Below are 12,284 nucleotides of genomic sequence, written 5' to 3' on the forward strand. Positions count from 1 at the left end.
CATTTCAGAGAACAGGGCACACCATGAGAATAAGAGGACCTTACCTACAATTCTGGTGACCTAGGCATGTAGTAATACCAAAGAAATGTGTCAACTAGACTGCTATACACAAAACTAGTTTACCACTGAAGTGTTACACATGGTTCATACAGGTAGGGAAAAACAGAATGTAACTCCAGAGGCAAAGCTTTGGTTACTATATGAGATCTGAAAATCACAACCTCTACTGCAGCATCCTCTGCAACAATAAGAGCAGTAGAGGTTCAGAACATTAATCAAGAGAAAACAATATCCTTTAAGACCTAATAAAACTTAGGAGATAAAGACTTTATAGGTAGAACAGGCATGAGCTAAATCAAGTTGCTGATATTTGAAAGGTAAATTCAAACAAAAGGCAGATTTTGAAAAAAATGATATTTTTTGGTTGCCTGCTAAGCCTCAAAGACTCCAGTAAGATATGTTTTTTCTCACAAGGTTGCAAATGCACCCTTCATGCCCTTGGCAAAGTATTACTCAATCTTTCTAAACTACCTTGCAGTAGTTCTAATCAGCTTATCAGAAAACATATTATGTTCATGCGAGTGTAACTCCAGATTTCTTTTTTTTACCACCTCTCCATGCAGTCTTCAATTACAATGTTTTTCATCAGTCATAGTGATTCCCAGTAAAGAGATTTACCCTGGTCTTTAATACAGCAAGGCCCCAGTGAAGGCTACAGCATATTCATGCACATATATTCAGAATTCCATAGCTTGCTCTTTTGCATTTCCACCACTGAATTCTGAAGAAATACCCTTTAGGACTACTAACCCTTTCCTAATCAGTAAGATCTATCGTACCATATCCATATTAGATTACAGCCTAGCTACATCTATAAAATTATTTGGCTGCTTTTAAAGCAAAAAGAGAAAGAAATTAATGCTTTACTATTTTGCAATAACTATAAACAGGCTCTTTTGTAGCCGCTTTAAATAAATACTTAAATACAAACTTTTCTCATTAAAATCTCACTGTGCCACCTACTTTCGCCGTAGTGGGGCTCTGAGAAAAGGCCTCACATAGACACGCTACTCCAGCCTATAAAACAGATCGGTACCTCTGCAGCCGCCCCTACCCACCCTGCTAGCTGCTTCATAGACTCTCCTCCGAGGCTCAACACCTCCGTCACTCGTGCCCTACCCCAACAACAAGCAGCAACACACACACACAAACCCCCCTCCCACAACAACACCCGGCTGCCCCAAACCCGCCTTTACGAGGCCGCTGCCCCGCGCATGCGTGGCACCGCCCCCCGGGAGGCTATTTCCGGTCCTCGCCAGGTGCTTCCGGGTACTGTTAGCAGCGGAGGAGCGAGTGCTGTGGGGCGCTCTGCCGGGTGCTGGTCCTGTCCTGGGTCTGTCCTCCTTCCGCACTGGCTTGCCAGCCCTGGTGCTGTTGGTGACCGCCGTGGGGGTCTCCTGGGGGTGAGTGGGGCCGGGCAGCGTCGCGCTGGTTGGCGGGGTGAGGCTGGGCCCTGCTGCCAGCCCAGCGGGTGCGGCGGTGCCGTAGGGCCCCGGGCGGGGGGTGGAGGCGGTTCGGCAGTAGGGCTCTTCCTCTGACAACGTAGACTCGCCAGCCCCACTCTAAAAAGTAGCCTCAGCCAAAGTTTCGCGGTCGCTGTGGTGCCCGTTGGCATCACCGTGTTCTGGGGGTGAAGTTATTAAAGCTTTACGGTGCTGCCCTAAAGCCGCGGGGTCTCTGTCTCTCTTCTCCTCGAGGAAATGCGTTCAGTTTTTCCGGACTTGTGCCATAGCGTTTCCCCTGCAAGGGTAAGTTGGACTTGTCACGAGTTCACTGTCCGGGAGAGGAAGCAGCAGAGTCAGCAGAACGTGGTGTTTGTTTCCTTCCTTGTTGGGTGGGAGGTACAGATATCACCCTGTTCAACACAATTGTAGTTTGTTTCTTATTTCTGCTAAAACTGGTATCTCATTTTGGGTTAACTAAGAGCAGTGTATGCTAGTGGTCGTTTGGCACTTAATTGGCCTTTGCTTCTGACAGGTTGTTTTCTGGCTAATGCCAAGAACGCTCAGACTTGGGAAGAGAAGAGTAATGCACTGTGAACTGGCTAAAGAGCCTCAGTCTTTCGGATAATTACCTGACTTAAGCAGAAACTCATGGAAAAATTAGTTTTATGTAAATGCAGGAGATGCTCATGTACTTTTAACAGCCAAGCTTGTTTTCTAACTATTCATCTTAATGGTTGATATACTTGCAGTCAAAATTGGAGCCTTTAAAGAGTGACTGACTTCTGTTTAAACTTATGTTGAAAATAAAAAAATGAGATCTCATAGGTATTTTGTCTTTGAATTGTAGAGATTTCAAATTCTCTCTAATGCATTATCCTATTTTTGCAGATTAATAAACTTGCTGAAGCATTGTTATGGGGCTAGAACAGGAGTGAAAGGAGTTTAAATTGTTTACTTTCAATTATCTATTTTGAAGATGGAATAATGGGGTAATTCTGGGCCTTGTTTTTCAAATTTCAGGCAATCAGATGCTCCTGAGAAACCGGAGTTAATTTCAATATTTGTTTACTTATTTGTTTGTTTTTATTTAAAGCAGAGTATTTCCTCTTTTCTAACAATAATAACTAATTAAAAGATTGAAATTCAAAATGGCTTGTTCTTTCTTTGTTGTAGTTTTTTCCTACAAGTTACTTTAAATTAGTTTGTGAATTTTAATAAATATTTTGTTTGTAATCACTTGGATTCTGTAGCTTTTCTTTTGATTGTCCCGCAGTCCAGCTTGAACTAGGAGTGCAAGAGTGCAATATGCTTATGCAAGTAAAATATGTTATTTAGTGTAATACTTCACCAATATAAAAGGCTATTTTTTATCTCCTCTCTAATCTAAACATTTTACAACTATTCATGGGGTGCTTATTTTTAAAACTCTGACATTTTCTCCAGGTTTGAGTTTATTTTATCATACAAGTTCCTCACAGCCATAATGAGGCTAGTAATTCTTGAAGATTATGACCAGGCTAGTGAATGGGCAGCAAAATACATCTGTAATCGTATTATCCAATTCAAGCCAAGTCAAGGAAGATACTTCACACTTGGTCTACCAACAGGCAAGTCTTACTTAAAGCCTATGTAAATGATTAAACCTAGAACTATGTTTATATCCTTGCTAACAGATACAGTATTTAAAAGAGCTCAAATGTATTTTTTGTAATATTCCAACATATTTCTATTTAAATATGGATTTGATTTGTGTAAAAAGTTGTGGTAAAGTTTGAGAAGCTCAGAAATACTAAATGAGAAATAACATTTCTTTTATGTTGAAAAGCATTGTAGCAATATCTGACTATGAAGAGATTTAAATACACTGAAAAGGTTATGCAGATAAATAGAACAGTAGAAAAACTTATATTTAACAGGAAGTACACCTTTGGGATGCTACAAAAAGCTGATAGAATATCACAGAAATGGAGATCTCTCTTTCAAATATGTAAAGACTTTCAACATGGATGAATATGTAGGTAAGATGTGCTAATTGTTTGAGAACACACTATACTTCAATTTTTTTCTTCCTTTATTAAAACTGTTAAATACTGGACAAAGCACAAGATCAGTCTAGTATGTTTGTACTTCTAAGTTTGACTTATGTCCGTGAGTTCATCTTAAGCATTTTTCTCTATTCCTTTATCTGCAAAAATGCAAATAATAAACTAGTCCAGGTGGATCCTGGGTTAAATTCAGTGCTTGTGAATTACTTTACAGTATTTCTGTAGAAAGTATTTTGTCACATAGTATTGTGACTGCATTTCTTTTAAAGACTTTACACTTGTAAATATTAAACCATTCGCCTTGTGCATGCCAACAGGAAATTTTTCTTCTCACTGTGATTTCAAATATTGCTTTATCTGACTTCTTAAGTTTGTCTTGCATGCCCTACATTGGTGACACATAGACTAGAATTAAGCCTGTTTGGTTAAATCTTGTAAAATGTTAATTTCACTCTAAATTATTTCAGGGCTTCCCAGAAATCATCCAGAGAGCTATCATTCCTATATGTGGAATAACTTCTTTAAGCACATTGACATAGATCCAAATAATGCTCATATCCTTGATGGGAATGCTCCAGACTTACAGGCGGAATGTGATGCATTTGAAAAGAAAATTGAAGAAGCAGGGGGGATTGATCTGTTTGTTGGAGGTATGAGGAAATGCTCTATGGTTGGCCGTGATTACAACAAATACACTGTTTAATCACTGTTTTCATATCTTGGTTTAACCCCCTTTTTTTTTTTCACTTATGATTTAAGAAAGTTCTGTGACTAACAAAGAATCTGTATGAATACCAAAAGAGAATGGTTGGTGTCCAAGTTTCTAGTAACTTAATTTCAAGTAAGTTTTGAATGCTTTTTATTGAAAACTGGGAACCAAAAGGAAAGAATGAGTCCTAAAACTTCTTTATTCATTTACAATGTTTAAGGATATTTGTTGACTCACAGGTCTGGAATGATTTACTTTTTTTAACTTTGAAAAGGCATTGGTCCAGATGGCCACATTGCATTCAATGAACCCGGATCAAGTTTGTCTTCAAGAACAAGATTAAAGACTTTAGCAATGGACACCATTTTGGCAAATGCTAAATACTTTGATGGAGACTTGTCTAAAGTACCAACTATGGCGCTAACAGTTGGTGTGGGTACAGTGATGGATGCTAGAGAAGTAAGAACTCATTTAGTTCTAGTTGCATGTGTCTGTTTTCAAGACTAGTTGGTACTGATACTGGGACTGAAAGTAAAGAATTTTTTTTTCTGCAGGTGATGATTCTTATAACAGGTGCACATAAGGCTTTTGCACTGTACAAAGCAATTGAAGAAGGAGTCAATCACATGTGGACAGTTTCTGCTTTCCAGCAACACCCTCGTACTATCTTTGTGTGTGATGAAGATGCTACTTTAGAACTAAGAGTTAAAACTGTGAAGTACTTTAAAGGTGAGCACTGAATCGGAGGTTAAACATATTTAAAAATAAAAAAAATAAATTAGATTCATTTAAGTCTGAGCCTTTCAACATTTTACAGTAGCTAATGTATAATGTTATATATTCAAAATACTTACTGTTAACTTATTTCTTGTGAATGGAAAAGTGCTAGGAGGCATAACTTGTGTTTCTTACATTCCTGACAAATTTGCTTTGGAAAAATATTTCATTTGCTTCCAATTTGAAATGATAGTTTAGTAATCTTTATCTATATCTAAAAGAGAAGCAGTCTGGTGCTCCAGAATACTTGTCTTAAATACACTGGAAAGTTTCATTTAAAGAAAACTTCATGCATTTATTAATCCTGATATATTTTCATGCTGCTTTTGCTATGTGCTATAATGTGCTGTCTAGTAAGCTCGAAATGTGTGATACAGACTTTGAAACCACCTGAGGACATTTGTTGTACAGTGTGATTGGCATAACAATCTATACTGACTTAATACATTGCAGCCTTTTACTGTGCTTTTCATATTTGCAGTAGGTATATTGAGGCAAGCCTAAAGTAGGCTGGGATTTTTGGTAGTCATTGAGGGTTCCCAGTTGTGACTTCTGTTTCACTAAGACTGTAGAAGCTGAGAAAAGTAGTTTTCTCCTAACTATATTGGCGCAGCAAATGTAATTGTGTAAATCCGTCACCTTTCTCACTAGCATGGATACTTATGATAGTTGAGGCATCTGAGATCAAGATTGTAATTTCATAAGTTATTATTTAGACCTTTATATCACCAGTGTCCATATATGTATTAGATTGCAATTCTGGCATTAATGTGATTTTTATCCTGATATAATTTGTGGCCAACTTGTTAATTTTGGATTCTTTCAGCATGCTGTTCTCTGCTATGTACTGGGGGGGTGGAGTGTGTTAGTCTTCACTTGTATCACACTGCTAGATAGTACTTATTGTTGTTTTCAAAGACAAACTTACTTAACTGCTTGGGTAAATTTTAAACTTCAATCCTGTATTTCATATAAACAAAAGCTTTGCTTGGGAAATATATAAACCTAATGCAGAATTACTAGGTATGAATGACACTGAATGTTGCTTTAAAAAATCAAGGGCTACAGTATATGAATGTGTGCTGTTGTGTCACACTGTATTTAATTACCCTGTAATACAGAGCAATAGAATTCTTTAAAAGTTTGTTTACCTTAAACTTGCTTAATTTTACCTATTCTTAAATCAGTCAGATTTACCGCTTTTAAGATGGTGGAGAAATCAGTGTGGGTCAGATTTGGAATTATTTCTGGATCTTGATCTTCAGGTTAGACTTCTTAGTAAGCTAGGTAGTTCTTAATGACTGCTAATTATGGCAGCTATTTACTGCGATTTTTTTCACCATTTAAAAGTCTCAAGGTACTACAAGAAACTTCAAATACTTTCGATAATCAAGTACCACACTGGCTGGTAACTAGAATAACTCTCCACTTTTTTCCAACTTTCTGAAAAAACTATCAGAAGGTAAAATTATCAAGTGTATGTAAATATTCTTATTGGAAAAGGGAAAGCTAACTTTCTTGCAGAATGAAGTAGAAAATTACTTTTGAATTTATGAATTAGTTAATTCAGGATAGTTTTTCCATACTGGTGCATGCTCTTAAAACTGTATGCAGAAATCTAGAGCATACTAGAACATACAGTGAGACTTTCCTTTTGAAATAATTGTTTTGGCATCTATCAAGTAAGGACTCTGCATACCTTTAAAAAAAGCTTTTGTTTCTATTTCCTGAAACAATTTCACTAACAGGATTTAAATATCCTTCATTACATATGGCAGAGGCAATACTTAGTAAGCATTTTTTGTGCCTCTAGGAAGGGGGCGATTATATTTCCCTTTTTTAGAAGAGAAGAACACTAGGAAATAGAATGCTTTAAAGTTCAAGACATGGTTCTAGTTTTAGTAGTGCATGCAGCTGTACACTTAATATTTTCATGCTTACTGTTAAATGCCTGAAAAGTATTAACTTGATCTTTCCTATGTACATCATCCTAATAGTTAACCTTCATGAAATCTAAGAAACTCTTTTCTTCGGTTATTTTGCCTTCTAAGGTTTGAGGGGGTTTTTTTGCAAAAATATCTGAAGTGACATCATTACCTCTAGAGACAGAATGAGCTGGATTCTTGAGTCAGTTATAGGTGTTTTGGTAGTTTGGTATGGCTGTGACACCAGGTGGAGAAGAAAATAGTAACATCTGCATTTAAAATAATCACTGATTAGAAATCGATGCTGCATAAAATGTCTTATGGTCACCTACAGTAATGGCATGAGATTCCAGCAACATGAAATTTGAATAACTAAACAGTGACACTAGGTTTGCCATCAGATCCATCATATAGCAAAGGTATTTGAATATTCTTTGCCATAGATAACCACTAAAATGTGCACTACTGTCAGACTTCTTTTGTGGTTTTTAAGAAAATTTATCTACTGTTAAGGTTGCATATTACTTAAATGTGTAATTTTAGAAATTAAATCTTTAGCTTGGTGCTAAAACGGACTTTGCAGACGGTGAACACACATCAGTTACTGTTATTAGTCCTTAAGGTGGAATGAGGTTAAGAACATACCAGTGACTGACTGTCATACATGCCTAGATATAGGTAACAGTATTACTAAATTGTAACTAAGTACAGAAAGTAGCACCTTTTTTTTTTTTAATTGCTCTTCTCTTTAGCACTTTCCAAAATTAATGTATCTGAATAGGAAAAAACCCAACAACTTCCCTAATCACAGCTATGGATGATTTGTATATGTGACCAAAAAAAGCCCAGCTAGAATAGAAAACAGGTCAATTACTGGAGTTCTGAATCTGCATTAACAGTCTGGATACTTTGAGTTTGGTTTTGCCTGCCCGGGACCACACATACAATATTAATTACAAAGACAGTAATACCACAATACTAGAACATTGTAATTCAAGCTGTAAAAGTATTAGTATGTGTACATCTGATTTTTACGAGAAACTGTGGTATGAGGAAATTTTATGTTGCTGTAATGCAGTTTTTAATACGAAGGAAACATGGGTGGATCTCATGTATTCAAATCATTTGGAAGTATTCCAGATCTGCTTTTTGATGGGTCTGTTAACTCATCCCTGCTGCCCTAACACTGAACATGTCAATAGTATTCAGGTGATGCAACAATATAGATGCTGTCTTTGACTTCTTATTTTAAACTATTTTAAATAGCTATTGTTAGTCTCTTCAGTGAACAATTTTAAAAGTATACTTTGAGGCAAACTCCAAATAAAAATGTGGCTAGAAAGAGATGTTGACAAAGTATAACTAATGTAAAGCTGGCATTGTTGCTTTCCCCCCAAGGTTTAATGCATGTGCACAATAAGCTTGTGGACCCACTGTACAGTATGAAAGAAAACTGAAAGAAGAATCGAAGAGGAACTCCATGTGGGTCAACAACAACAGTTTTAGGTAGCAGATGAGTTCACTGCTATGCAATATGCTGAAAACTGTTTAGAATGAGGAATCCTAGGTACTGTATTTTTTTTAAAAAGGTCCAATATCTGTACATTCACATTCCATCTTTGCTGTGTTGTGCATTTTGCTTTAACTTTGGGAGCTCTCTTGTTGGCTGGTACATAGCTAAATGGAACGGAACAAACCTGTGAGAGACTGCATGTTACGTAGGGGGGAAAAGCAGAGCACTTTTAGCACAGCAATGTAATGCACCTGGCTTGTGTTAAAGAAAATGGTATTTTATTTCCAGGAATGTGTAGTTTTTGGCTTGATTAGTGTAACTGCATTTTGCATTTGTGTTGCTAGGCAGAATGGTTTGGCCTTTGTCAATAGTATGGACTTGTAATAGTTGTAGAATTTCTACTATGAAATGTTCTGTTTACATATATCTAATGTACACTGAGCTTCTGCACTTGGTTGCCTTAAATTTATCTTAAACAGTTTTTGGGCATCTCAAGTCCTGCTGTACAATTCAGGCAAATAAAAATACAAAAACAGTGCCTAAAAATGCACCAAATTCTTGAAAGTTATAACTTATTCCACAGATAAAAATATTAAACTTCTGCCATAGCACTTTTTCCTTTCATGTATTTCAAATTACTTTAGGATTTTTATATTTTTGGTAATTGAGCTTTATACATAAGGAAAAATCTAAATGTTCCTTTCTGGAGGTACCTGTTTAGTTGTACCATTGATGTTACTATTAAATGCCTGAAATTATGTTAATTTACAGGAATATAATGTCTGCAAGTTTAATACATGATCATGTAAAGTCAACTGTTAATCACTTTGTAATAGTTACCTCTCATTGTATCATTATAAAAATTGAGCTGTTGCAAGGAATGTTATTTCCTACTTTGAATATAAGTAAAACTTAAATATAAATCTATCATTTCAAAATTGTTTTGTTCTGAATATAAATTGACATGAATAAATACTTCAGGGCTTCATGCAGATATTAGGAATTTTGTGCCTCCATCCACCTAAGGAGGAAGTTAAGAGTTTATTGATATAGACTGAAGTGGTTGTGGTTTTTTGTTGTGTTGGTTGTTTTTGTTGTTGTTGGGAGTGGGGGAGGGTGTGGTGAGGAGCATGCCCTTGTGTAACATACTTACTGGGAGAAAGTGCAACAAACTGTAACACCCAATAATAAAAGTGCAACAAAGCGTAATCCCTAGTAATTTAACAGAGGTGGATGATAGTTGGATAGTCTTTATCACAAACCACATTAATCCTACTTTATAGTTGAGAATACTGATCCTATGGGCCCAAGGGCTGCACTAGCATGAATTTGGCCTAAATCCCTGGGGTGGAATAAGCAAAGAGCCTGAGCTGTGCACCTGGGGAGCAGCCTTGCTGGGACCTGGTGCACAGCAAGGTGAACATGAGGCAGCAGTGTGCAGGTGCAGCAGCAAAGGCAAATTTGATCCTGGGCTGCATCCACAGGGGCATTGCTGGCAAAGAGAGAGATGTGATCATCCCACTTGGTGTTAGGCTGCACCTGGACTACCATGTCCACAATTCAAGAAAGATAGGGACAGACTGGAGAGGGTCCAAGGGAAGGCCACAAAGCTGATCAAAGAGCTGGAGAATCTGCTGCATAAGAAGTCAGTCAGGTCTTTTCTACCTGGAGTGTTCTCCCTAGAAAAATGAAGGCTTAGGAGCACCTCATCACAGTATTCCAGTATTTAAAGGGTGACTACAAAGAGAAGAGAGGCTCATCTTCACAGGGAACACCTTTTCTCATGGAAGAAGCAAGGAGCACTAGAACAATCTCCCTGGGAATGTGGTAGAGGCCCACTCCTGGAGGTTTTCAAGACGTGATTGGACACAGTGCCAGGTAGTTTCATCTAGGCTCACCTAAAGGGTTGGACCAGATGGTCTTTTAAGGTCCCTTCAAACCTAGACTCTGATTCTATGAAATTACAAATGGATGGAAGAGTCTGTCTCAAGCAGGCTAGGAAGCAGGTGTAATGTTTCAGTTCTTAACAGTAGATTGAACAAGCACAGATACAAAACAGGCTTTCAGGCTTTAGACTCAACTTTTGTACTTACATGTAGCATATGACACACAAAGTGCATTGTTAGGCTTGCCATTCTTAGTCTTTACAGCTCAGTGAAGACTTCACTTTATAAAATAAACACATGTATTACAAAAAGCATCAGACTAAAATAATCTTGAATTTAAGTTACTATTAAAGGCGTTCAAGTATGCTTTTATATAAATGATCATGATCTATCTTGTGGCAAAATTGAGAATCCTGTTGAAACAACAGAATTTAGACTCAAGCATGAGTGGAAATCCATAGGTCTTATATGCCTCTACTTCTAAAAGCTGTTCTTCCTTGCAGCTTAGTTTGTTCTTTATTCCAGATCACCTTTCAGTCTTCTGCCTCTTCTTGCCAAGCTCATTAACTAAAGTGCCTTCTCTCAAGACATGTGAGACCACAGAATTAGTATCTTTTCTCACACGTAAACATTGGAATTTCTCTAAACACAGGCCAGTTTAAATACTGTTACAGTAGTACCAATACTTGTCTGAGTGGGACTCTTTTCATGAAGAATCTTCAGTTGTTCTCCAATTACTTTCTGTTATTGTTAAACTTTTTTCTAAGTTATGAAATCTAATGAATGTAGAGTTCTACTCTATACCCTATAAATTAATGATTGCTACAGTGTTTCTATAATTTCAGTCTCTGAGATACTTCCAATTGCTTTCTTAAGAAATGCCAGTTCTTCCATAGTACATTCCGAACTTGTAAACTACTAAAAATAAGTCAACCCTGTAAGTTATATTAAGCTTTACCTGTTACTGTGCAGTTCCTTGTTAATATGTAAATGGCAACGCAAGCATTTCCAAGTTCAGCAAGTCTTAAGTTATGGGTTCTTGGGTAAATGAGTAAATTCAAACTTAGCCTGGCACATCTACTTTAGCATTTTATTCTCCTTTTTCTCAGCAGGATTTTCAAGTATGTCGCAAAGTTGGGGGGGGGGGGGGGAAGGGGAGGGGAGGGATGTAACTAGATAGGTCATTTTGTATCAAAAACTAATACTTCATTTACTGTTCTAACAGTAACAGTACTAATGAGTTAATTTAAAGTCCTTCATCCCAAAACTGACAGTACGTACAAGTCCTCTTGGAATTGGATTACAGATTTGTATTCTTTCTGTTTCAGAGGTATATAATAAGGCAAAAAGACTGAGTTCTAGTCTCATTCCCAAGGCAGCTTTATCCATGCATGTAACTTTCCTTTAATTAGGTAAAATATATTTGATGTGTCATACTCAGCTACTTTATGAAAGATTTCCTACTTGGATAATCTCTAGCTTACCTTTAGCCTCTGCCTTATTCCTCAGTACAGACCCAGTACTTTCTCTCTTTTATGTCTGTTTAAAGGGGGGGGAAATATAAAAAAAAATGCTTTAGTTCCTTTGCTCTTAGCAGATATTACTATATCTGTACTTTCTAACGATATCTCTGTACGTTCTCAACTGCTATCTTTTAAGATGGCATTACTGCAAACTTAATAATGATATTAATGAAAGTGAGTCTTTGTCCACAGCATCTTTCCTATCTTCAGGATCAGTAGTAGCAGCAGCAGCTTATGTACCTTTATTGGAGTTACGGGATATCTTATTCACATCCAGATCTCTGTTTTTTCAGTACAGCTGCAACAGCTTCAAACAATAAAAACACAACACAGCCACAACAAACCACAAACCACTGAAGTATCAAAATTCCCTCCCTCCTTTTTCTATAGACTCTGAGAGT

General features: G+C 37.1%; 1 protein-coding gene across 1 annotated transcript; it reads left to right on the forward strand.

Annotated features, from left to right (window-relative positions):
* Positions 1-1,318: 1,318 nt before the first annotated feature.
* GNPDA2 (glucosamine-6-phosphate deaminase 2) lies at positions 1,319-9,320 on the forward strand. Its single transcript, XM_065633355.1, has 7 exons — positions 1,319-1,463; positions 2,949-3,116; positions 3,426-3,523; positions 4,018-4,200; positions 4,534-4,718; positions 4,814-4,988; positions 8,360-9,320. The coding sequence occupies exons 2-7, from the start codon at positions 2,989-2,991 to the stop codon at positions 8,416-8,418; spliced, it is 828 nt and encodes a 275-aa protein (XP_065489427.1). The 5' UTR covers positions 1,319-1,463; positions 2,949-2,988; the 3' UTR covers positions 8,419-9,320.
* Positions 9,321-12,284: the final 2,964 nt, after the last annotated feature.

The sequence above is a fragment of the Caloenas nicobarica genome, chromosome 4 (assembly GCF_036013445.1).
Source record: "Caloenas nicobarica isolate bCalNic1 chromosome 4, bCalNic1.hap1, whole genome shotgun sequence".
Lineage (NCBI taxonomy): Eukaryota > Metazoa > Chordata > Aves > Columbiformes > Columbidae > Caloenas > Caloenas nicobarica.